We start from the raw sequence: 26,457 nt of genomic DNA, 5'->3' as shown, positions 1-26,457 counted from the left end.
GCCTGGTTTCTCCTTGAGATATATACATAAATTAGTGTGATGTTTCAGATGAGAGGAATTCCTGGGCTGCTTAAGGCCAGCATTCTCCCAGAGGAAGGGTGATACTTGAATAGTGGAACAGGTTCTGAAAGGGTTCTACTGCGTCCATGTTTTGGGCGGGAGGCAGAAGGAGAAAGTGTCAAAGTGGATCTTGTTAATCATGCCTGCTGGGTTTCTTTCCCATTCGAGTGGTCCCATGCAGCACAGGTAAGTCGTTACGCCAGGAGTGTTCTAATTCAGGAGCATTTTGCTAGTGAGCTGCTATAACAAAGGAAGGCGATATTAAAGTGTGCATTTGGGATTTTGGTTATTATAAATTACATACTTTGAAATCTCATTTAGAACCAGGAACTAAAATGATGTTGGAAGGCTCAGAGGATTAATTCTTCCTGAACAATAGACTGTCACTGATCACTCTGTAAAGTAATTATGCCAAATTTAATTATAATACAAGCACATTGTATGATAGGCATAGTGTGCCCAAAAGAGAGTTTGAAAAGGTGCCTCACAAGCATATGGACTAGCTCTGGGAGCACAGTGGCAAATTACGCACGTTGTAATTGAGTACAACTTAATATCAGGCTTTCTTAATTAAAGGTTTGGGGTTGTGTGGGGTGGATTCTGGCTGGCACACTTTGCTTTTCAATATCATCAGCATAATGGAACAAACGAACTCTTCCCTCCCCGTTTTATAGATTCTGCCAAAAGCCCTTATGACTTCCAGTAGCATTAATGTATTTAAATCAATCCCAGTATCACTGTAGTGGTAAAACCAGGAGCAATCAGGTTGTTACAGCAATGGAAAAGTAACTGTCCCTCCTCCTGATAGTTCAGCTGCAGGAACCGCGCTGTCATATGTTGCTGATCTTCCAGCATAATCCACACATGCAAACCTAAGGCTCCTACTTCACCATGTCAGTCTTCTCAGTTTTCCATCTATCTTCATGTTGGATTTGGACTAGTTATGGAAATACCATTGTCCTTTTAACTATAAAATCAAGTACTGATCCTGTTTACAGTTCCACCCCTGTGGCAGGCTGGAGCCTAAGGCACTCGCTAAACTGAGGAAGCCACCAGGATCACAGTCTTAACAGATCCAGTCCAAATTCAGAGTAGCCGTTAAGATGCTTGGCCAGAACCTTTTCCTGGGAAAAACAAAAGTTGTGTGAGTATTACATAAACAAATGAAACGACTGCCAGTGCTTGGGGAAGCTGTTCCACATCTGGAATGACATGGTGTGCCGTAAGCCTGAGCTGAAGTGTCATTCTTGTGTTATGTTAGGGCAAGTATCTTGGGAGAAAGCTGATGAGGTATAGAGTATAGGTATCAGGAGTAATGAGGTGGGAATGGTGGCAGTGAGAGGTAGATGCCTCTGGATTGCATTGCAACATAAGGTGTTTGCTGCAGGGCAACAGAAATGCTTAGGACCACAGGTCAGAACTGGCAAAATGAGTGCAGATCTGCCGAGTTCCCTGGGTTTGTACCCACACCAGGCTTCAATTTGGCTTTACATCTCAATGGGAGAAGTTAAAAATAGAACATCCGTGAAGAGCATGAAAGCCGGTCTAATCTACTATGCCTTCTTTTCTTCCTTCTTTTACCTTATTTCTTTCATATGCAACAGCTATGTTACGCAGGAAATCTGGTCAACACAGGAGACTGGTGTTAACCTTTCTACATCTAGAACAGAGGGTACTAATGCCCGGATTAGCAGGTGCTTCCATATGGCATAACTTGGAGTTAGGCAGGGGGTGGTGCCAGTGCGTGCTCTGCCTCTGCTTCCCCCATTCCTCCCTGTCTCAAAATGCCTTAGTTGAAAATCGTTGCTCAGTAGAACTAGTGAAACTATTTAAACAAAAAAGTAGGTTAAGGTGTGTTCTCTGCTTTCCTCCAGTGTAGAACATTTTGTTTTCCAGGTCATCTTTACAGTACTATTGTATTTTCATTGAAAGTGTAGAAAAAATGTGTTTAAAAAAAAATAAATCAAAATCCCTATGTGCATGTTGGTTATTTTGCTTAACAATGTGATATAAATATTCTCCTGGAACATGTTAATAGCCAGCCTTCTGTATTAATTTACACCAACACTGAAATGTTTATCAGATCCTAGGCCATATCTGCCATAGATGGGAAGAGTGTCTGTTTTATTGAAGAATATTGAATGTGAAGTCTTGCATGAGCTGTAATGTCAGCAGTTTTCACGGCATCCACTAGGTGACATTTAACATGTCTGTGAAGAAATCTGTGTTGATATGGTGGGCTGTTAGGAGGATAAGAATGACGTGCTGGTGACTGCCACTGTTTGATGTGATCGCTGGTCTTTTAGTCTTGTGAGATTCCTTAGCCAAAAGTTTGTGACATAGTCATATGCAGCCCGTTATACAAATGCGACTTAGCCTCTTTCAATTTCTGTGTATGCATGCAGCCTCTGTAATGTTGCCAGTCTAATGCAGACTGAATTCTTGATGGAAATTATTGACATCAGATTTATTCATACCAACAGCAAACTCCTGCTTGTTGAGAGGTCCAATATTCTTTCCCTTTTTTGATACCATTTCAACACCAGGAGACTTGGTATATGTAGATAGAGGTGTCCAAAAAGGAGAACAAGTAACTAGATTAAAAAACTATGAAAACTAGTTAAGTATATTGAGGAATTTTTTTTTTTCATGTGTCTAAGTTTATTTAATTTGTAGCTCTCCACAGTGACTATGACATTTAGTACTGAAAGGCAATTTAAACTTAGCCACATTCATGAGGGATAACTGCACAGGCTTCTTTATGCATACATATATACGTATATATCTATCTACATATATCACGTATATCATATGCATATATGTATTTAATGCCAGCTGTGTGTTCCCTAAAGGAGAGATGAAGAAATGCCATTTTTATTACAGCCCTAGGTGAACGTAGGGAGGAATATATTTTTAAAAGAGAACACTTCAGCTCATTCAGTTATGATCTTAGATGATTAAATCTATGTTACTTGGCAGGGTGAAGGCAAAGTCCTTCACTGGAGGAGGTGTCTCTGATCAGGGTCTGCCTTTTGAAGGAGCAGCTGAAGAGTTGCATCTTGTCACTCTTGGGATGCGGGGCCTGTGACCTGGGTACCCAGTCCATCTGGCTAGCCAGGCTTTTCAATACTTTTTGGATGAGAAAGAGTCAAATCATTTTCCCTTCCTGGACTCTAAAAGTGTGTTACTGCTTGTGCTGGTACCGGACTGACAGCCCTCAGTGTAGGAGCCCTCCTGCCTCCGAGCAATGAACAGACATAGCTTTCACGGTCTGAGCTGCCAAATCTGGAAGGACCTTGGCTATTGGAGTTTCTTCTCCATCCTTGACTGAGTCCATTTTGTATGCCCATCTGAGCACAAGTTGTTGACTGTGACCTTGGGAGTGCTAATTAGCAGCATCTTAGTAGCATCACCTGGGGTGATGTGGTGGTGATATTTGTCACCTATTCATTCATCCCTCCTTGTAGTTGCTACAGTTTGAAATCTCTGATGGAGCTAGTTATTAATCTGTTTAATGCAGGCCCTTCTAGTTCAGTAATGGGCAAGTTTTCACTCAAGTATCACAAGCTACTAAATTGGTGGACAGCCAGCAGATTGTGGGGCCTTTCAACCATCAGTGCTTGTCCTAAGCCTGTTCCAAAGCAGCTGGGAATATTGTACCATGGAGATGTGGACAACAACCCATAATTATTAACACGCTGTTAATTTTGTTTCCTTTAATTAATTTGATTTGTGAGCAAATTCTGGAGCCTTCAGACATTTGGGGACCTGCAAGGCAATCCTGTGAATTACAAAAAAAAAAAAAAAAAATCCATGTTGGCTGGAATATTTCTAGAGGCTTGATGTGCTTTATGCAGACAGAAAAATAGTCTACAAAAACGCTGAAAGATCAGCAGTTGCTGCAAATTCCCCTTAGCTTTATGAAGAGTTGTAGCCAGCCAAATACCAGCAAACGATTTGTTTCACTCTGAGCCTAGCGAGAGGAGGGAGATTATTGTAGCTCATAGCTTTCTCCTTCGTGTATGTCACCTTTTGGTTATGCAAGGGAAGGGTTTTAGGAAGAGTTCCCAACTCATACAATGGAGGGTGTTATCATTTTTTCTACTGAATGAAAGTTTCTTTTTCCAAGAAACATTACATAATTCTGCACCTTACTGTGCATATAGCAGGTAAGCATTTATTTTCCATTTTCTAAGTATATCTTACATAAATATATTCAATTTCTATCGGCAAGTGACATTCACTTTCCACTTTCTTTGTTCAGCTGTGTCTGCATTTTAGTTCTGAAATGCAGTGTTGAAGAGAAAGTAGATTTTTAAGGCAACTCTTCTAAGATCATTTTAAAATAAAGGTTTACTCCCGTATCAGAAAGTTAGCTTTCCAAAGCCAGTTTTCCAATTTGCCATGGGCTGATTTTTGGCCAGTCTCTATTATTTGGATAGGGTTGGGGTTTTGCTTAAGTTTTATTTTTTTTCCCTTCTGAAAAATTTATGGAAGAACTAGCAGAGATACAGAGGAGGAAAAAGGGTGATTGGAGACATCAGATTGCTTCTATATGAACAGACTATAGAGACCATCATTCTTTAGCTCAGGAAGCAGACAAAAGAGGGGAGTGTGGCTCGGTGTTTATGAAACAAAGAGATGAAAAAGCGAAATGGGAACAATTATTCATTTTTTCTCATAACGAAAACCTAGAGGACACTTAATAAAATGAACAGGTAGCCAGCTTACAACTAATAAAAGAAAGTACATTCTCAGAGACTGTATTCTTATATTTTGGAATTCATTGCCATAGAATATGTGGAAGAGAGACATTTTAAATGGACTCAGAAGACCTTAGGAAAATGAATGCCTGATGGGTCCACTGAGGAAATAGTCTTTATATTGCATTAAGGAGACATTTCTCACACTTAGAATTTCATGAGAAGGAATACTGATTTTTTCTTTAAATGTATAAATGGCTGGATAACAATCACCATAGCAACGAAAAGAATATCAGGTTAAAGCAGTAAGGAAGGAATTTAATGAATGTAACGTGTGTGGTTTTTTCCTCCTCGGATATGTTTGTGGTAATTCTTTGCCGTATTTCTGCGTCCACATTCCTCTGAGAGCATTGCCCATTTTAGCCCTAATGTTGGGTACAGATGAAAGACTACTTGCCCCGCGGTGACCAAGAGCCATTTACGCTGTACAAATAAATCTTGTAATGTTTTAAGCCAGGTCTGCAAATGAGATCTGACCGGTGGGGCCATTCCTGGAGAGCTGCTGCCTTTCCCCCAGCATAGGCTCTTCCCGCAAGGTCAGGGTTTGGTGGCAGGGCAGGGCAGAGCCCAGACGAGCAGTCGAAGCTGGGGTTGTCACTAGGTGTCTGTGACTTGGCCTCCTCCCACCGAGAAGTTTGGACCATGCATAAACCATGTCTTGTTTTCTAATTTGATCATGTTTGACCTGTCAAAAAGCTTTACTCAACACCTTGGGAACATCATAAATCAAAGCATCAGGTGCAATATTAAATGAGCTTTGGAGTAATTACATAAACTTATCAAATTATTAAATCCTTCCAAACATGATGTAAGGTTCTCTTATAAAGCTTCTTGGAGATCAGTGTTTATATCTAAGGCTATAGTAAGGAACCTGAAAGGCAAGTCTTTAAGCATTACAGATAGTACAAGCTGTCTTTCTTACCTGGTTTCATTTCTTACCTTTGACTACTTTGCTGAAATTACCACATCCTTTCTAGTAATGGGGTTTTGCTGGTACATGTTAGTTTGTGGAGCTGGGGAAAAGTATTTATTACGGTAATCTTTCTTATGTACCCTGTGTGCACTGTCTGTCACTGCGTAAAATTGCTCAGAAATTCTGGACTTCCAGTATTTTTTTTTAAAGCTAAGAAGTCTCCCAGTGTTGATTCAAAGGGCAAAAACTCTGTAAGCAAAAGGTAGACGGTAACACAGAAAAGTATTTTCCATGTTTACTACAGTTTCTTTATGAAGAATAATCAAAGATTAGCGAAGTGTATTGTTATATTCCTTGTGAATATTTAGCAACTGGTATACAGTTTATATAAATGATAATATCTATGGATATAATGTTTTCATATTCTCTGCTAATTGGCCTTGCGAGCAAGACAATTTTATTTGCCGTACAAAACCTGCTCTATGTATGTAACAAAGCCAAAGGGATTAATATATTTTTGAAAGCTGTCTCAATATAGCTTGTTGTTAATTAAAACCATTACATGTATATCATTACACAGAAGAAAATTCCTATTTTCCTTAACACTATCTACAGTTCTTCTGTTTCTTGGAGAGGTAATTATCCATTACCAAATAGCAAGTAATGTTTTTTCTACTCAGTTTTTTTCTTTTTTGCTGGGGAGAAAAAGGTCTACAAATTGTGAAGCCATTCTGTGTCACGTTCTATGAGGAGTAAGGAAAGAGATGAAGTCATGTTGTAAAGATCAAGACAAGGGAAAGTCCAGTAAAAGTAGGTTCAGTAAAAACTGAACTTTTAAATTTATTACAGGAATTTTCAGTGTTCCATAGATATGGGTCTAGTTCCCAGTCCCAATAACCAGAGCTGGTCAAAATTCACTTAACCTCTTTGGCAGGTAAACTTTGGTGTTTATGGTTATCTATGTCACCAGAGAATATTAGCTTTTCTTGACAGGAGTTCTGATAAAACATTAATTGTTTTTTAAAATGCTCATTTTGAAGTACGAGCATTTAATCTCAGACTTTGACCTCTTTGTGTAAAGGTTTTTAATTTATATTATGTAACATTTATAAATCCACACCTTCTGATTTAAAATGTGAATAGGATATATTTTTCGTCTAGAACATTGTCCTTATTGTTATATCAAGGCTGCCACCAAAATATCATGCGGTGATTAGATAATAGCAATGGTAGGAAAATAACAAAAGTATACAAATGTAATGGAAATTGTAAGAAGACAGTGAATCTCAAAGCTTTGCAACTGAAAATTCTAGTAAGAATTTTATCTTTTAAATAATCTTCTACCAAAAAAAAGGCTGTGGAGCTTTTCAAAAGTATCTGGAGTTTGATAGAAGAGCATTTTTTCATTACAGGATTGAGAGCTAACTTGACAGGTGATACCAAGGAGTAGGCTGAACTTCTCTTTCTTTCTGAGATGACTCAGTGCCATCAATCAGAATCAGAAAGTGAATTCACAATGGCCAAGCTTTGGAAGGTCTGCAGCTGGTGAAGTCACACTGTGGTCCCTTTCTCACATGACCATGGAATGGGCCAGGGTACGAAAAGTTCGGTTGCTAGAACTGCAGGTGCATACAGGTTTCTTGAATATGTAGTGAGAAGTCAAAAGCATTCAGCTCAGATAACATCCGAGGAATCCAGTAATGAAATGCAAAAAAGAGCAGGTATTTTGGCATAGCCAGCCAAATGCCGTGTGCCAGTTAATTGCCCAAGTGCAGAGCTCTCATGGAGAATGACTGGAAAAGATGTAGTTTTCCAGCTACACAATCTTCCCTTGCTCTCCCTCCCCAGTAAAAATCTCAGAACCTCACTGCAGGGAGGTATTTGGTTATTATACTGCAAAGAGCAGGACAAGAACCTATATAAAATGAACATGAATTTGTATTTGTGGCGAGATCCAACTTTGCAATGATTTTTTTTGTTTACAAAACAGTCTGCTGAGTTCACTATTGCATAGATAACAAGGGTAGTTCTGCTCTCAAAAGCTAGTAATTTCCCACCAAAAAGCATTTGGAAGCTTTGAAAAGAATCTGTTCTCTGTGTGAAATGGATTCGTTTCCATTTTACCCACACATAATGAATAATGGCAGGGGGAATTGCTTCAGTTTTGTCCACAATCGGCTACTCTTGAACTACCTGGCTTTCAGTATTTAACAGCAGTGTTCAGAGCATCCTTAGAGTCCAGCACGCACCGTCTCCCAGTGGGCAGCAATTTTGGTTTTAAAACTGCAGAAGGGAGATGAGGGGCTTGTTTGTCTTCCAAATGGGCAACCCAGTGGCAAAAGCTCATGCCCGTCACCTGTGGCATCCGTTGTGGACTTTATATTTGGATTGGTCTAACTTTTATGATTACTTACCAGTTTTAATTTTATGCTTAGAGGCCTGCTTGTTCATAGCAACTGGTACTTTACAGTGCCCCTGGGAAGCGCCTGATTCAGCGGTACCTTAGGTACTCACAATTAGTTTATTCAACCCTTAGAATTGCGATGCTGCACGTACATTTTTTCCTATTGCAACACTGCCATCTGATTCAACAACAGCATTGCTACGTTCTAACATGCTGTTCATATCTTAAAGCCTTGAAAAGTGGCAAAACTGCAGATGGACAGGGGTGGAGGTTACCTGCGTGCTTTACAAGAGAAAGCCTGTGAGATCCTAGAAGAAAATAGCTCTTATTTATTTTCAACACCATTTTCACCACATTTTGATTTTGTGTTAGGGAAATTAAATGCAAAAATTTGGGGACAGAGTAATACTTGCCTGCACTTTATAGAGAAACCATCAGAGGATAATATTCTTGTTCATATTGTTTTCATCACTCTTATGATTGCTTCATTTAAAACTGCATCTGTTCCAGTGTGTTGCTGCAGCGTCCCCCACTAATAACATCAGCAGGTTGCAGTCGCTGCTTCTTCAAAGACTAGTATTAATTGAAGCAATTTATTTTACCAGAGCTGAAGATTGCCTATTTATACCTTTATATAATGAATAATAACAGGTTACATTTATCTTGTCATGTTCTGTCAGCTCCTTTTTCTGCTTCATGTGGATTTGCTGCCCCGTCCACGCTTTGCTCAGGCTCGGCACAGTGGAACATAGGTGTTTCTCTGTGTTACCTAAGAGATCAGGGATGCTCACCAGCTAACAAAATATGGGAAGAGAAGCAATCCTGAATTGGTGCCATTGCTCCTTCATTGACTTGCTGGCAAGATAATGTCTTATTCTGCCAATTAATGGAGCAATATCTTATTTCAGCAAAAAGGTAATATTCATAATTTATGTCCTTCAACATAATAATAAATGTGATGTATATGCAACATAAAATATAAAGTATATGGTGCTGATCCATTCCCAAGGGGTATGAGAAGTCTTATTCGGCATCAATAAAAGCTGTAGGGTTACAGAAAACTGCTTCAATTCTGCATGAAACTCCTCACTCACAGTACTGCAGAAAGCTACTGTATACACAAATGCATGTACAAGAATATCTTAGCTTCCTTAATACTACTAGTATAAGGCATAATGTGTCTAATCTTCATTTATGTCATAGAGCTCTACTAATGTGAAATAGTTGGCTTTTAGTAATACGGCCATTACATTTAATTGAACGGAGCTTTGGCTAATGAAAAACATAAAGGAAACCACCTCCTCTCGCATCAAAATATTTGATATTCTCTGCAATGAAGAACCATAAAAATAGTGGAGTAAGATACTGCTGAGTTATGCTAGGTAAGGTCAAAATTGTTGATTGCAGTGAACAGCAGAATTTGTAGAGCAAGAGCTGAATAAATATTTTTACACAGACTTGTAGAGAATGAAGAATATTGATGCTGAAATACCTCTACCAAAACCTCTGTTTGTATTCCTCCGTCCTCCTAAACTACCCCCACAGTTCTGGGTTAGGTGTTATAGTTTCTCCTCTCCAGGTTTTCCCTATCTATTATGCAGAAATAATTGTAAATGACATGGAGAGAGACTGCATGTTAGGGACTAATTACTCTCCGGATGATAGTGGTTTAATACTGCAATTGATCTTACATGGCAAAAGCATGTTTCTGATACTAATTTGCATTTTTCGATGTCATTTGCATCACTTTTCATTGGGTTTGAGCCCTTTGAATTATTTTGAAATTTTTCTTCCAATTTGTATAAATTTTCTGCTTGTTATTATGCAGCTTCTTGCTGAAGTGCCTTTTGTTTGCACAACTGGAGATTTGTGTTTTCTTAAATAAGATTTTCCGGGTCTATCCATGTGAGAGTGACACACTTAATGCTACTCTTCTCTCTTAATTGTAAGCCAGTTCCCTTACATGGTTTGAAGGGCATTAGGCTGCTTCAAGGGCAGTCTTCATGGGGCATCTTAATCCTAGACATTTGCCATTTATCTCACTGTGCTTCTCAGAAGAGCAGTGGTGTATATCTGTTTCCTTAGATATGTCAGTTCAGGTTGATTGCTCTTTCCTACTCAAATCCCTCTTTCAGTGTTCTTGAACTTTCTCTATTTTCTATTCTAGGTCTATGCTCAATTAACTTTTTATAAGTGTTCCTCTCAGGATTCAATGGTATTATGTATGTTTGCTAAGCTAAAGCACAATTGTAGGGGATTGTAGGCTGGGACCTTAAATTGCTCCTGTGCACTTTCTGCATAGTTTCTCCCTGGCTGAGTTCTAGGAATGGGTTCATTTCAGCAGCAGAGAATGGACATTTCTATTAGAGATGAAAATATTTGAGGTTTTCAAGTATTCAGGAATTATGCCATCCGTCATAAAGACTAAACCAATACCTTCGACCTTTGTAAATGATAATAGCCTTAAAGATTAATCCACTCACCTGAGATGTGGCAAACTGATGAGATCCCAGGCTAAACCTTGCACTTTGGGACTTGAATCAAGTTGTTCTACATTTGAGAAAAGTATCCTAATCCCCTTTGGCTGGGAGCCAGCATTACGTGAAACACCGGTTAAGTTCTGATATCTCTGGTGTATTCAGGAACCACCGGGCTGTCAGGCTATTCTTTGATTTCCTTTATATATGCACTGACTCACATCCTGGATGTGTTAAACCTTTCCCATGATTTTTTTTTTTTTATTCAGAAATATCCAGACAAGCTCTGCCCTTTTATCTAATTCTTATTTCACAGTTTGCATTGAGAATGAATAAATGTTTCTAGGAAATGGTTTCTATTTCATATGAAAGGGTCTCTGTACATTATTAGAAGTCAGCAGCGGTAGTTCTATTGTCTTATATCTAGTTTTGCTTCTAATTTCCCCATTTCTTAGTCATCATTATCTTAGATATTCAGAGTTGCGTCTTTTACTCTTCTTGTACAAACTGACTCCTCCACCAGTAGTAGTTGTCCTGTTCTCCCTTGATTTTCTTCCAGCATGCCTAAATCTTGTTTAGACAGATGTTAAGCATGGTATTAAGACTGTATATTCTTCTCCACTGTGTTGTTACTGCTCTCTGTGCAGCCTACACCATGAGACCTGTGGAGTCCAAAATCACACTGGGACTTTTGCAGCCATACTGTATTGCAACCTCATCACCTATTTGCAGCTCACTTTCACCCTGCACAATTTTTTAATATTAATTTCTGTGTTTCTTCAATTGAAGCATCTCTATTTCTTATTTTTCCTTTTCATAAATGTTTTTTCTAGTTATGCAAGATGCATATTATTACTTCATGTCTGGGTTCTTACCACTCCCATTTATTTTTTTCACTGTTCTAGTCTGACATGTTTGCGGCACTTCCCAGTTTTGAGATATCTTTGCATCTGAGACATTTTAATTTTAGCAATTTGCTATTTCCTGTTCCAAATCATTAAAAAAGCTATTAAGTAAATAAGAACTTAATATTGACTTGCTCTAAGCTACTTCAGAAATTGTCTCCTCATCTTGATACATCATTCTTTGTTGTTGCTTAGCAGCTAGTCTATAAATCATGTGATAGTGTCCTTATTCAGGAAACAAATTTAAATTGTCCTAGGTGAGGTTTCACAAGACCCTGTATGAAACAAAACTAAAATTCAGATACAAGTATATTGTTACCTATTAATTCTGCAGTACTATTGAAAAAGCAGTCTAGTTTGTCCAGAATGGCTTATTCATTATAAGGTCTTGTTGCCTAATGCTCATCTTCCTGTGATTTTCCAGAGATGTTTTATTATCTGTTATACAGCACCATAAATTTGCAAAACACTAAAATTAGAATAAGCTGCATTCCCCTGCATGATCTCATATTCTAAAAGGCCGATTAAAGGAGCAACATTCACATAAATGTGCTTCATGTTCCTGCACAGAAAACCAGGGTCCTGTTGGACAAACAACAATGGCATGGTAGCCACAAAAGAGTCAGCCCTTCTTTACTTCTCTGTTTTTTTCTTACTTTATATTGGCTAGTCATTGCCTTTAAAGAGCTGGATATCTCAGGGGGTGGATGATGCTGTTTGCTCAAGTATCAAGAATGGAAGAGAGCAGCTTTCCATGATCTCCCTGCCCTTTGCACTTTTACCATGCTGATGCAATCCTTGTGTGGCCCTGTAAAGGCAAACTGAGAGTTTTGGGCATTGGACAGGATGTGATAAAATTTTGATCCAAAAGACTGAGAGTTTTTCTACCACTTAAGACTTGGTTCACAATCCTCTGCTTCATAGTCTGATACATTTTGGAGTTCTCAGTGGCTCTATGGCTATGAGTGCATAGGTATTCCAAACCCACTGCGGATGTTGGAAGCAAGCTACGTCTTGAATACAAACAAATGCAGAATATCAGACTAAACATCTGGATGTAGATGACTTGCAGGTATTTCACTGCAAACAAAGTCGAGTTATGCTGGACCACAGAATACAGCTTAAATCAGTCCAGCTGGTGATTTTGTCCAGTGTCTTATCCCTAATAATGGCAATAAGCTTATGCTTCAGAGTAGAAATGTTAGAATACTCCTAATAATTATGTAGCTGATATAGAAATAAATTGTATCAGTGTTGGGATTTGCTTGCAAGTATGAGAATTGATACCTTTATATTTTCCTAATCCTGTTTTATGTAACTATGGATTATACAAATACACAGTCCAAAGTTTGGGTTTTTTTCTTTTTTTCTTAATTATGATCCCTTATTTCAGATGAAAAGATTTTGGTACCGTCAAGGCAACTCCAGTCATAAAAAGGGAAATGATGTTTCAGGGAATCCTGTCAGTTCCTTAAGAAGGACACATAATCCGACGTGTGAATCCTACTAATACCTTGCTGTGAATGATATTACATGGCAGCAAATTCCCTAGATTACTGATATACTACATTTTAAAAGTAATCCTGGGCTTCAATGTAGATATTTTCTTTACTTACTATTTAAATGGAGTTCCTTTTATTCCTTAGACCTGCAACACAGCAGTGTCCAATTTACTCCATTTATTTAATGGGCCACTGTCTTATTTCATATTTGTCTCCTGAAAACATTCATTTTCTTGTTTACATTTTGGTTTTTTGAGTGGTTTTTATTTATCATGTTTGCTTAAAATCTACTTTTATAATGTTAAATGTTTCAGTAATTGTTTAGCCATATTGCAAGACTGGCAAAGGGAGTCAGAGGCCCCAGCATGCAAAATATACACACATGCTACAAGGGCATCATATTTGATATACGCTGTGTCGACTTCAAGTTTAAGAAACAAGTTGTCATCGAACTGAAATCCATTTCAGTTCAACTTTAATCTAAAAGCATTATCAGATTGTGAGTGGCATAGATTAATTTATTTAACTCCGTGCCCAGAACAGCTTTCATATTCAGAGAAAATGTGCTCTGGGTTGATACAGGTGTCCCTGTCTTACAGCATGAGAACTCCTGCCTCATGCTCTCTCTTCCATTTCTTGTCTGTTAGAAGTTCTTCAGGTTTCAAGGCAGGGGTTCCCAAATTTAATTTGTTTGGGTAGTGTAATCTTAGCTCCGAAGGAGTTACCAAACAAACGTTTCCAGGTTTTGGTAAGGTAGAAGATGCATGCTCTGGATCGGTTACAGCCCTTTCAAACATTACTATACATCTGCCAAAAATTATCTTGTGTTATTTCTTACAGGAATCCCGTTTTCCCTGAAAAGTAGATCATGTTTCGGATGGCGTCATACTTAAAATGGTGTTGGGCAGCAGTGACATGCATTATTTAGACAGGAACTACTGCATCATAAACTATAGTAATGTAGATGATCGTATTCCCTGTTGTGATATAAACATTAAATATTCATTTTTTATGCTAATGTCAGTTTTCGACTGTATTTTCTAGTAGTTTGGGATTATTTTCGTCTCCATTTGTTTGGGCCTGAGACAGACATCTGCTGTAGTCCAGCAGTGTGAACATTCACAGCAGAATTAGGTAAACTAGATTCAAGTTCCCAATTCAAGGAATAAGTAATTATTGTGTAGTAGAGCAGCAGTAACAAGCAGACTTTGCCGACAAAGAGATGAGTAACAAATAAGTGAGTTTATCATTGGTTTCATCTCCTAAAGGAAGCAGCACGCAGGCTCGCAATCTAATTGATCAAGTTCACAGGAGGTGTTAAATCTTGCAAATCAGTGCTTAATGCATGCAGCCTTGATTTATTTGAGCAGAAGCGTGGTCTGCCTCATTGTGCTGATGAGGGTCTTCACACTGCTGTGGAGTTGTTTCTGATATTCTCTGATGTGAGTTTACCACAACATCTCAGTATGATTTCCCCTGGGGAACTAATCGCTCAAGTAAGCTGCATCATTAACAAAGTCATGAAACTCCTTTGTAGAATTTGGCTTTTAATTTATTGACGGGAACTCAGGAACCCCAAAGTTACATTGATACCAAGTTTTCTCTGGATGTCCTGACAGATATCAGAACCCTTCAGGACAAACTCCTGAACAGCAGGTTCATGAGGTGTACTTTGGATGACATCCTTTATCATTTGACATTCCCAGGTTATCTAGTCATGTAATTGTTTTGCTTGTGCGTTGAGTATGTGTGTTTGGAGCTATACATTGCTTGTGGAGGTTGAAAACAATGTTAAAATTGTGACTTTCTGTCTCCAAGCTTTTCCTTGCAGTTCTGATTGAAAATGCATAAATATTGACAAAGGCCAGAAGCATGTCTTGAGTCAGAATTTTCCAACAAATTACCTTTTTGTCTGAATTTCACAGTTGTTTTCTCTGGTTTGTTTTTATTGGATGATTGAGCTTCTGATGCATGGCTAGAACTACAGGTTTCCCAGCAATATGGCTATTTCAGAAAGAGAAGCTAGGGAGAAGATTAAGTTGAAAAGCTTTAATAAAGTAGCTGTTTTCAAAACTTGAGCTGCTGTGACCCAGTAACTTGAGAATCAAAACCCCCCACCCAGACTGCCATTAAATATATGTTCCAGAGACCATTGGTTTTTGAAATACATCCTACAAGTGCTGATTCTGCAAGCGGTTGTTTGTTATAATCAGGTCTAAAAGCCCTTTATCTCCTATCAGCTGATGGCTGTGCTATAACCTTTGGCTTCAGACTTCTGGTAGGAACACGGTGAACATTTCCACAAAGAATGAAACTCTAACGGCCTTATCAAATAACAGCAGTACTCATTGTGGTTAACAGTGCTGGAAATTAGTTTCTTGAGCACTGATCTTGACAGGTCAGCTGTCACAAATTGGTAGATGTATCTGTAAATACATCGGTCCTATAAACAAAATTCTGTCTGCAAGAACTGGAAGTTAAAATTGGCACGCTTCTGAACAAATGGAATGTTCTGAAGCATGAGGATGCACAGGAAAAATTCCTTCTGGAAAAGGTTTTTTCTCATTTGTTAACTTTAACTGTGTAGTTTGTGCCTCCATAGGGCATACTATGGAGTTCTGCACTGAAGGGAAATATGCTCCTCCTCCGTGCACCTACCCCTACTGCGTAAAAGAGGAATCTTTGTCTACCTCCTTTTGAATAAAAGGAATAAATGTATGGTGTTTCACTGGCATATTTCCAGCTCCTCTTAGGAATTCGTAGTGTTAATGCAGAATGCAAAATGTGTGGTATTCAAAAAGTCTAAGGCCTTTATATGAAATCATTTTTTGAAGGGAAAAGGAGTGGGAGAAGGAATTGAAATGTCAATCCACCAGTGGTGAGGTAATAAATGAATGTGTTACATTTCCCATTTTTAATAAATATTTAATCATTATCTGTAGATCATGCAAGCCATTTTGGCCAAAACCTTCCCTGGATCTTTATCATATGCTTACTGCATAGGACAGTTGAAGAAGGCTTAGACAGTAAACTTTCTTTACAGACTTGAGACACAACACGTACCACACACACTTCAACATATACCACACACACTTATACTGGTCTTTGAAGTCTGTTGAACCATATTGATTTATGACAGCTGACAAATTGGTCAATTTTGTTTGGCAATAGTAAAAGCTAAGAAACATCTGGCCATATTTCAGAGCAAGCATCTACACTTGAGTTTAAAAGACACCATGACTATAGGTATCTACCAGTATTGCTGCAGACCGGCACCACAGGGGGAGAGATCTCCATCTGAGATCTTTAGCTTTCAGGAGTGTTATTAGAAAGCTGAATATTTTTCAGCCATTCTCCTCCTCCTCCTCCAGGTCAGATGGATAAAAGGAGGTGTAGCTTAATTCTTTTCCTCTCCTGCGCCTCAGCTTTGATGATTTAGTGACTGTAGAATAATTTTCATCAGCTGTGATAGTTACAATGGCTGAATATTCACTGAATGTCCTGTTCTTTTCTAGGTTCCTGTTTATTAGTTTAGTGCAGCAAACCGAAAATAAAACTATACAGATCTCTCCCATCACATTTTATCCGTTGGTTTGATTTTTGAGGCTTTAGGATAAAGCTGAAGTCGTAGAAATAAATCATGTAGGACATCTAGCCATAGGCATTTTCAGTGAAATAAGTTCTTTCCAAGAAGGTTTTGACTTGTTACATGAAAATTAGCTTCTGGCAGGAAGAAGTCACATTTCACAGATCTTGGACTGTGTTTAATTTCTACAGGGCATGCCTTCAGCTAACAACACTGCTTCCACATATGTGAGCATAGTATTGGTGTTTAAGAGTAGAGCTGAAAAAAAAGAGGGAAACAGTTTCTACTTGATACCATTCATGACTCTTCTGAACAAAATGACACCACGGATTCTGTTGGAAGGCAAAAGGAGTGTCTGACTTCTGCTGCTGAAGAGCATATTTAGTTTGAATAATCCAAAGGTCACTTAAGATTGACTTTTCTATTGAACCTGCTCTATTGAATTGTACTGCATTTCTCTTCAGAAAATGCAGTAAAATTAATTTTTAAAGCGATATATTTAATTGAAAAATAAAATATTTAGGTGTAATATTCCAGGGAGATATCCTGAAAACATGCATCCTGGTACCTCTAGCAGATGCATGAAGTACTGGTAGATATGAGATATTTGATCATCGGTAGCCTGGGAACTTGAGAGACCGTCATTCTTTAACTGATGAGGTAGAAGTAGGGCAAGAAGAGAGAAAATAGGACTTGAGATAGGATCTGAAGAAAGTCCGAGAGAGAAGAGACTCTGTGGTTTGACACCATAGAGTCTGTGTCAAGAATTTATGACCATCAGAGAACAAGAACGTTATGCAGCAGGAAGAAAGGTCAGTCTTTGGTAAGGAGTAAGGAATGATTTGAAAAGTAGGAGGGGATCTGAGCAGAGAGGGAAATGTGGGATAGTGAGACCACAGATAATCCTGAGGACTGTCAGGCAATATAAACTTACTGGAGAGAAATGTCATATCAGAGTGATCTAAGTGTAATAATATGACAAATACTACAGATAATAGCCCAGTCGTGTTACAGGCATTGATGGAAACTCATTCAGGCAAGGTACTTGTTTATGTCTGTACTCTGAATCTCTCTACTTTTCATTCTGCATTAAAAACACACACTTCTCTTATCCTCTCTGTATCAGTTCTGGATTTGGTTAAGCTACTGCTAAATGTTTATGTAAATATCGAATGATTTCTGCCTAACAGTCCTTCAGACTCACTGTACTTTCTGTTCTAGTTGGCAACGTGGGACTCTGAGAAAGGACTGAATGGTAGTCTACAAGAGCGACGCCTGGGCAATGACTTACAAGGACTGACACTCAAAGTGGTGACTGTCTTGGTATGATCCTATTTGAGTTCAGGAAACAAATGCTCAAAATAAAAAGAACGTAGCTGAGTATTTTGGGCACTTCCCTCCCTGTTTTTCCTCTATTTTCAGTTCTGTATTTCAGGATGATTGGTTTCATAAGCAAGGAGGGTAGATGATGGCCTTTTATTATTTTATGTGAAGCGTGCACTGTCAGGGATAGTGAACATTTGTTTGCTTATGCTGTTTTCCTGCATTGTAATTCCTATTGCACATGGAACCAGCACAGGGCCTGAGTGCACCGGGGAGCGCTCCAGATACCGTACTCTAACTAAACTATGCAGTTTCCAGCACTTCATGGATTTTAAGATCAGATGGGCCAATTATGATAATCTAATCTTGGCTCTTGTACACTGCGGGCTGTAAAATTTAATCAAGTATTTCTTCCATCAGGCTCATAAATTCCCATTGAGATAAACTATATCTTCTAGAAAGGCGTAGTCTCTCCAAAAAATCATTACGCTTTTGGGACTACTGCCTGTTAGTATCCAGAATGGTAGCAGATCTCCTGTCAGCTAAGTGCTAAATGAAGGGCAAATTAGGGCTTGAATGCCTCCCTGCCTAAGATACTGTAGTTTGCAGCTTGCAGAATGTGATGTCTTTCTGTGATTTTTATTTCTCTTTTTCTGAATCGTGGTACCAATAAGAAATACTGCATAAGGTCATTAAGGTGCTCTTCCCAGACCCCAATTTTCTTTCCTCTGTCTGGTGACAGGTGAGGTTATGATGTAGCTTACGTGGGAGGTGAGCAGATCCCTTCCACGAGAATGTTAGTACCAGGTTGCAAAGGCTTCCAACTGCGATGGATGTGCCAATGGCAGTGCCAGCATTCCCCTGTAGGAGAGCCCATGCGTGACAGAAAAAACACACCACAAAATGCTGCATTTCCTTGGAGCCAAAATATACTTTGATATAAAATAGTCCAGGAACAAGTAACCATGAAAGTTATTCTTTGAATTTTCAAAATTTTAAATATTCACAAAATGCATGATTTTTAGCTCTTGTTTCAGTATATCTCCTGGATAAAAGATTAGTTATTGTCTGTAAAAGAGGGCTTTCTAAATCCGATATGCTCTGAGACAGATGGACAGTAGTAATGTTCCTATCTAGGACTCACGTGCTTAACATCTAAGGTAGGTATCTGTGTTCTCTTTACAGTCAGTGAGAAGAGGCAGGTACTTGAGAGAGCAATTAATCCTGCGGACAGGGGGGGGGGGGGGCTGAATTGTTCTCTGGACTCTCTGCCTCTTCTCATGAACTGTGGGAAGCCCAAGGCCAAGGACAGGCCTCAGGTGCTGAAGCACTGGTGTCTGGTTGGGATGCCTCATAGCATCTCACCTGGTCTACAGCTTTTGCCTCATAAGGTTATGAATGTCTCAAAATCGGTGCCAAGTTGTCCAGAATTAACTCAGGAAACATTCTTTTGCCAAGAGAAGCAAACTAAAAACTCATTTCAAGTTTCAGTTAAGATATTGTTTTGTTCTTAGGAAGAACCTTTTGTGATGGTGGCGGAGAACATACTTGGGCAACCAAAACGATATAAAGGATTTTCAATTGATGTCCTGGATGCGCTTGCCAAGAATCTGGGCTTCAAGTATGAGATATATCAAGCTCCTGATGGCAAATATGGACAGCAGCTTCAAAACAGCTCTTGGAATGGCATGATTGGAGAACTCATTAACAAGGTACACAGAGAAGAAGCTGCATTAAAAAAACCCCAAAACCAAAACAAAAAAACGCTCTTTGGAGTCAGGCATCAAAGCTTTGTAAGGGGGTTGTTTAAATTCTCCCCTTCCTCCATTCCAAATTACAAGAGAATGAATTAGGATGAAGGGACCAGTGCAGAACTCTTCTGAGCTATGTGTGGTTTGTGTGGTGTAAACTGTGCAATTTAAGATCCTGTACACAGGATAGGAACTAGAGAGGCTGTTCTGTTTACTCCCAATGGTTTGCAACATAAATTATATCAGTGTAAACATGTGTGTTTACATAGTTGTAAGAATAAGAGCGGACACACGTGTGTGTGTGAATGAATGACTACAGAAGATGGAAAAAAAAATAATGTATTCTTCTTAAACTATTAATTACTATTATTATAATTTTTGTCATTATGCCTTTGATACTTGTTTGTAGGTATGACTTTACTTGGGTCACTTCGTGACAATGTGTTTGATAATGACCAACTGTTTGACTCCAAAACAGAAAAAGGGTTCTCAGTAATATACCATAAAGAAGTGTTTTGAAGGACCAGAATTTAAACTGATCTCAAGATTATTCATTCATTTAAAACAGAGGATCAAATTTCTTTTCTTAATTACAGTCTTGCAAATCGGGAATAAGTTAATTGAAGTCCATTAAAGTAAATGGGGAAAGTCCGTAGCTTAGAATCTCCTGGAGAATGAAATTAGAGTGTATTTTGTTCATGTTTTCACTATCTGACATGGGACAAATGTTAATCAAGAAGGAGAATCAAAGGAATTAATATTCCATGTTGCTGCACTTTGCAGAAAAGGTTACTCTTCTGCAGTGGAGTTATTGAAAGTGAAAGCTTTCTCATTATCTAGTAAGTAGGCGGCTCCGTATCTGGTAAGTAGATGTTTAGAAAGAAATAGAAGCAATTAAAGCAATAGCAAATGTGTGTATGATAATGGGATATTCTTGGTTGGTGCTAGGACATATAAAGAATTTTTTACTTTTTTTGCATTGACATAAGCTATTTGAATTTCATTGACTTGAAAATGTGGTAAGAAATCCTGTTAAATTTCTTTGGAAATTGGATTCTTTGAAGCAACAAAGTGTTTATTGTGGTATTTTTTTAACGGTATTTCTGCTACTAGCTTTTCCACCAACGAATTTCAAAGCAGACCTCCCTCACCTAAAATTTGCTTTACTTTTCCAACAAATTGGAGAGATAGGAAACAAAAAGTACATTCTGGTTGTTGAAGAGAACTCTTTTTATTAAGATGGAAAAATATTAAAAATCTAATTCCAGTTCTTTAAAAGCTTTGGGAATCTTATTTATGAATTCCTGTTTTATCTTTCATTGAGTTTGCATATTCTTTAAGGACCCTTTATGTGTACAACATACTCTCTTTAAATGTTGAGGTCAAAGCAGTTTCAGGAGTTAAGTTGCTTTTGGTGCGTTCTTCCAGTTACCAGTTTTTGCAATTGTTTTATTCATTGTAAAAAACAAACAAAATCTTTCCCCCAGTTGTTGTATGAAATCCCTTCATGAATATGGGCAGTTGGCAACTCTGCAAGGAGAACAACAAACATTAGCTCTTTGCACCCTGCTATCGAATACGCAAACTAAATAAATGGTGTTTGTTTCTTACTGCTTGAAGTGTACCAGGTTAATATGGTTTGGAGTTTTAGGCATCCTTTGGAAAACAAGTGAGGGATAAAGGTTAAACAAATCACACTCATTCCAGAGAGGAGTCAGGGTGACGCTTTTTTTTCTAGAATACCTTGGCATGTTATGTTTCACTATTTTGCTTTAGACAAGTGCAATTAATTAGCGTTCAAATTATTCAGCTTTTATTTTTAGACAATTAATTTTAATTTGTCTGAATGTGTTATAGAAAGAAATGCATGGAGTCACTTTGTTCTCAAAAAACTTCTCTTTAATGCTTACACTGGCAGAATTCATGGTAAAAGACTTCTGATCTGTTGCGTTTATCTCGCAGAGAGCAGACCTAGCCATCTCAGCCATCACTATAACACCAGAACGAGAGAGCGTTGTGGACTTCAGCAAGCGGTACATGGACTATTCTGTGGGGATCTTAATCAAAAAGCCCGAAGAAAAAATCAACATCTTCTCTCTCTTTGCTCCTTTCGACTTTGCGGTGTGGGCTTGCATTGCTGCGGCCATCCCTATAGTTGGTGTCTTGATATTTGTCCTGAACCGCATCCAGGCGGTCAGGGCACAGAACGCTTCCCAGCCAAGCCCTTCAGCTTCCTCCACCCTCCACAGTGCCATCTGGGTTGTGTACGGCGCCTTTGTTCAGCAAGGTACTTACCCTCTTACAGACACCACTGCCGGATGTTCAGAAATGTTCTGCCTTGGGTAAAGCAGGTCAGGACATGTTAGTCTTGGCCAGAATGGTCCAAAGGTGAAAGAGAAGGCTCGTAGGGGGAGGTAATACGTTCTGTTAGCCCAACTGATGAAAAGTGGGAAGAGGTAGGTAAGTTTGAGGAGTTATCTTCTGCTTTTCTGTGTTTTAGTAAGTTAAGAAAAACCACTCCATGCAGGCTTTTCCACTTTGGGAAAATTATTGCGTGATAAATAAACTACAGAGCTGCTTGGTGCAGAATTACATTTCTCCGACTCTGAAACTGGCACCTTTTTCTAATTGCTTAAGTTTAATTTTAGAAATTTATGGTTTTGAACTAATGTGAGACAGTTTATCTTTTGATTCTTTGAACTGAATAGGAAAATGATTTGTAGTCATGTAACTCACTTTCCACTCAGGAATCTCTAGGCATAGGACTAATCCTATGGAACTCAGTAGGATTGCTACCATTAACAAAGTTCCTTCTGCAAATAATTGTTTGCAGAGTCTGCCCACACAGTTTTTGTCCCAGATCTATAATGTTAATACTGTTCTTGGAAGGCAGGTTTTGTTGAATGCTAACATATGGGTATGTTGTTAACTTTTTTCTACATATTTGTCATTGTGATTGCAAGCTTATAAAGCTTCAGCTGGAAAATCCTTACTATTTCTATGAAACTCGGCCCCTCATCTCATTAAGGTGGCATCCCTGATGTGTTTAAGTACAGTAAGATATAATCAGAACAAACATATGCTGAAGTGACTGGCACCAGCTGTTTGGTAAGGTTTGGTCTCCAACGATGTACAAGCATAACCGTGCTTGAAGCCTGCTAGAAAGAAATCTTCACATTGTTTGAAATGTTGTAAAGAGTAACAAGTAATGGTACTAATGCTTCAGTCTTTGCAGATTTAAATACAGCACAGATAGCACACAAACCATTGGACAGGTTTGTGATTTATCTCCAAATCTAAAATGGTCATTGAAAACAGAATATTACTATATTCTGAACAGTAATGATTTAATTCCTGCATATTAGTCGTGCTTCACCATTAAACTTTCTTTATGTAGAATAATTTTCATGTTCTGTAGATTTGATCCTCAATAATTCTCAGGGGAAATATTTTGAAAGATAATTTTTTAGAACAGTATCCAGGGTAAGATGTTGACCGGAGAAAATGTAAATTATCAGTCTTAACGGAAGCAGAGCTTTTCTCACAGTGAAAGGGCGGTCTGGAGGGGAAGCAGAAATGCAGAGAAGTAGCTCCAACAAAGTTTAACGTAACAGGGCACACAGAGGGTGATCGTAAAAGGAAGCTGCTGAGAGACCCTCATTTTCCCTGCTTATTTGTAGGGGGTGAATCTACCGTCAATTCTGTGGCTATGCGCATTGTAATGGGAAGCTGGTGGCTCTTCACCCTTATCGTGTGCTCTTCCTACACCGCGAACTTAGCAGCATTTCTCACAGTATCAAGAATGGATAATCCTATAAGGTAAGAGCCTCTTCTTAATATCAAGCCAGAACCCTGGATTTCACAGAAAGGTATTATCCATTCGAGCACTCATTCTTGCAAGAAGGAGATAACTCTCTAATAAAATACTCTGCTTATTTTGCAGCGGCTGCTTTTCTCTCCTCAAGCCCCCTTCTCCTTCACTCCTACAACCCCCAAGCAGTTTTGACAGGTGCATGGAGGGGACGGTGGCACTTTAACTGTGTATTTTTCCAGAAGAGATGTCTTTCATGTTTATATGTATTTTGCTGAACTAGAGCTCTCACTGCTTCAGCTGCCTTTATGTCTTTGCTGAACATCAGAGGGATCTGCCACCTCTAGGGAACTATATAACGTTTCACTTCTCACCTTCAGTGTGTAATTTTATGTTCTCAATATGTTGATATACACTGTTTTTTATACTGTAGTTTGCATGTAAGATAATATAGGTGGTCTTTTAGAGCATAAATGGCCAAAATACAAATGGCCAGATTCAGTGGCATTATTTGCAGAAAAAGCTTCTTCTCAAGGAGGAAAAGATAACGGAACCTGACTCCTGGATAATAGATGTAATATAGCAGTTGTTTTATTAAATTTATATACAATTCTCTACAGTTGTGTTGGCAATATTGTGATGATAAATTACAGCTTCTGTAATAAACCCAATTTATCTTGCAGCTTTGACTTCTTTCCCCTGCCGTTTGCCTACTAATCCCTACCCCAAGAGAATATTTTCAATACACCAGACCTCTGAGCAGCTCCAGAGAGCTACTGGTTGGTTGGTGGCAATTTGTGTGTGTGTGTGTGTGTGTGTGTAATTTGGTTTTCTTCAGAAAATGTAAAGGCTAAAGAATGTTTTTCATTTTTTCTTTCAAAACATGGACAAAATTTCCGACTTCACACTGTCATGGAGGGCCATTGATCTTCCATGGTCGATGTCAACAGGATTAGAGCCTGGTATCTCTTGTTTGGTCTGATGGTGATGGAGTGGAGTGGTGGCCAGAGGACAGGCAGTACAACACAGGGTCTTCTGCTAGAAAATGCTGAGCCAAGGATTTTGGGTGCTAAGAGCGACACCATTACTCTGTTGGTTTCGCTTGGGGTTGCACTGGGAAAACTGGGACTGTAATCTTTATGCTCGACTCCTGAAACAGAGGCATTGGCACTTAGGTGAGGCAGGCACTTAAAAAAGCTGCTTTTGCCTTCTCTGTGGTATCTGCATAGAAGGGCATAAACAAGCGTATTCCTCATAAACATGAATTTAACAGCATTTCCTATTTTTAACTTGCCATTGTGTACTTGCAAGCAATATAATGCTTTGTGTGGATATTGTTTTATAATAATAATAATAATAATCAAAAAACAGCCCAAAAACATAAAAAGCTTTGTTTTTAAATTAATTTTCAATTTGGCCAAAATAAGTGGGTTTTAACAGTTAATAGAAATAAGAACTACAAGTAATTTCTGGAAATAACATGAGAAACTAAACAGAATAAAACTACCACAGAGGCCTGGCTGTAATGGGAATAAGGTTAAGCTCAATGAATAAATTGCCCTTGAAACCCAGGACGGAAATACTTACCCAGAAAGCTTGAATAAGGATCTTCTCAAAAATTTCTGAAAGTTCTAGTTCCTTCATGGCAGAAGAAATTGTCTGTTTCGTTTACTGAACATCTCCCAAAACTCAGCAAAGTTCAGAGGAGGACAACATTTAGGGTGAAATGCAGTGAGGAATCTGCAAAGAGAGCCACAGGTTTACGAGGAGAACTATGATTTATTAGAGGAGGCCTTTGAGGCTGAGCTATTACAGCATTTACAAGGGGTTTGATTCCCGTTCTTATTAAAATGAAAGGACATTGTTAAGAATCTTGAGGCAGGGGGAAATGTTTTTTGGGTAAAGGAGCTGCTTGGTGGTGTTTTGGGACCTTAGAGCCCAGATGCCCTTCTACTGTTAGAGAAGGCAGCTGAAGAATTCTAATTAAATGCCTTTCTATACCTAATGGTGCCACTTTTCAGGTTTCCAATATCACATCCCCTTGTACAAGGTGAGGATACAGAAGGAAGAAAGCACTCTACTGTGATCTGCAAACACCAGCAGAGCAATTCAGGCGCCAAAACAGAGATGTCTAAAGTAATTTAAGTTGCCATAAGGTTCACAGCCTGTGCTCCAGCTACTTGGCTATACGGGCAGAAGTCTCTATTAGGTCTTGTCAGCTACAACGTGGATTATTCATATTGCCTGGGGTGTCTAAAGTGGTCCTGGATGCTTTGGCTTACGTACCTGAATCATTCCCCAAATAATCTGAAATGGTAGCTGTCAGAAAATTCTGATTTTATCACTGGTTGGCATAACTGAGCCAGTTAAGGGACTTGCTTGTCTTGGCTTGCCTATGGCTATTTTACAAAGTTTGCATAATCTCCCTGAGATCCGGCTACTCTTGGGAGAGAGAGAGATTTGGACTAAACCCTCTCATCAAAAACTGTTAGTGCCTTAGGAGAGAGTGGATGGGTAAAGAAATAGCTTCTCCGGAAACTCAGTTGAGCCTTCATCCGTTTCTCAGCTATAATGAAGATATTTTCATGTCCCCCTCCCCTTTAGGAGAAACATCTTCTAAAATGTTGTGTCAGATGTAGAATGAATGTTTTTCCTGAGAAAGTGAATCACTGCCTTACATGAATGCATTGTGGCCTGGTGTCTCAGCTCCCGCTACTGCTTAGCTTCAGCATTGTATGATGTGGAGTGACTATTTTTGCCTTTCTAAATTTGCCGCTCAGCTTTCCTGCATTATATTTTTTCATGGGCACAGAAAGGAATACTTACTTGAAATCCATTTTTCCCACCCAAGGAGGCACAATGAGTTATAGCTGAAAATGTGCTCACCGAATCCATCTGTGTGTACTTCCATTGTTCAGGAACCAACCCCCTGTCCTCTCAGTAAATGTGTGCTGTTATCTCT

At 38.8% G+C, this 26,457-nt stretch overlaps 1 protein-coding gene across 1 annotated transcript in view; it reads left to right on the top strand.

Moving 5' to 3' along the window:
* GRID1 (glutamate ionotropic receptor delta type subunit 1) overlaps positions 1-26,457 on the top strand; it is a 315,745-nt gene that overhangs the window by 243,449 nt on the left and 45,839 nt on the right. The window contains exons 7-10 of the mRNA XM_009637022.1: positions 17,832-17,933; positions 19,448-19,645; positions 21,647-21,971; positions 23,365-23,503. Of these exons, the coding sequence (XP_009635317.1) occupies positions 17,832-17,933; positions 19,448-19,645; positions 21,647-21,971; positions 23,365-23,503 (764 nt within the window). The remainder of the gene's footprint in view (positions 1-17,831; positions 17,934-19,447; positions 19,646-21,646; positions 21,972-23,364; positions 23,504-26,457) is intronic.

The sequence above is a fragment of the Egretta garzetta genome, unplaced genomic scaffold, assembly GCF_000687185.1.
Source record: "Egretta garzetta isolate BGI_Z169 unplaced genomic scaffold, ASM68718v1 scaffold204, whole genome shotgun sequence".
Lineage (NCBI taxonomy): Eukaryota > Metazoa > Chordata > Aves > Pelecaniformes > Ardeidae > Egretta > Egretta garzetta.
The sequence above is the reverse complement of the archived record's forward strand: the minus strand, read 5'-3'. Positions and strand labels throughout refer to the sequence as shown.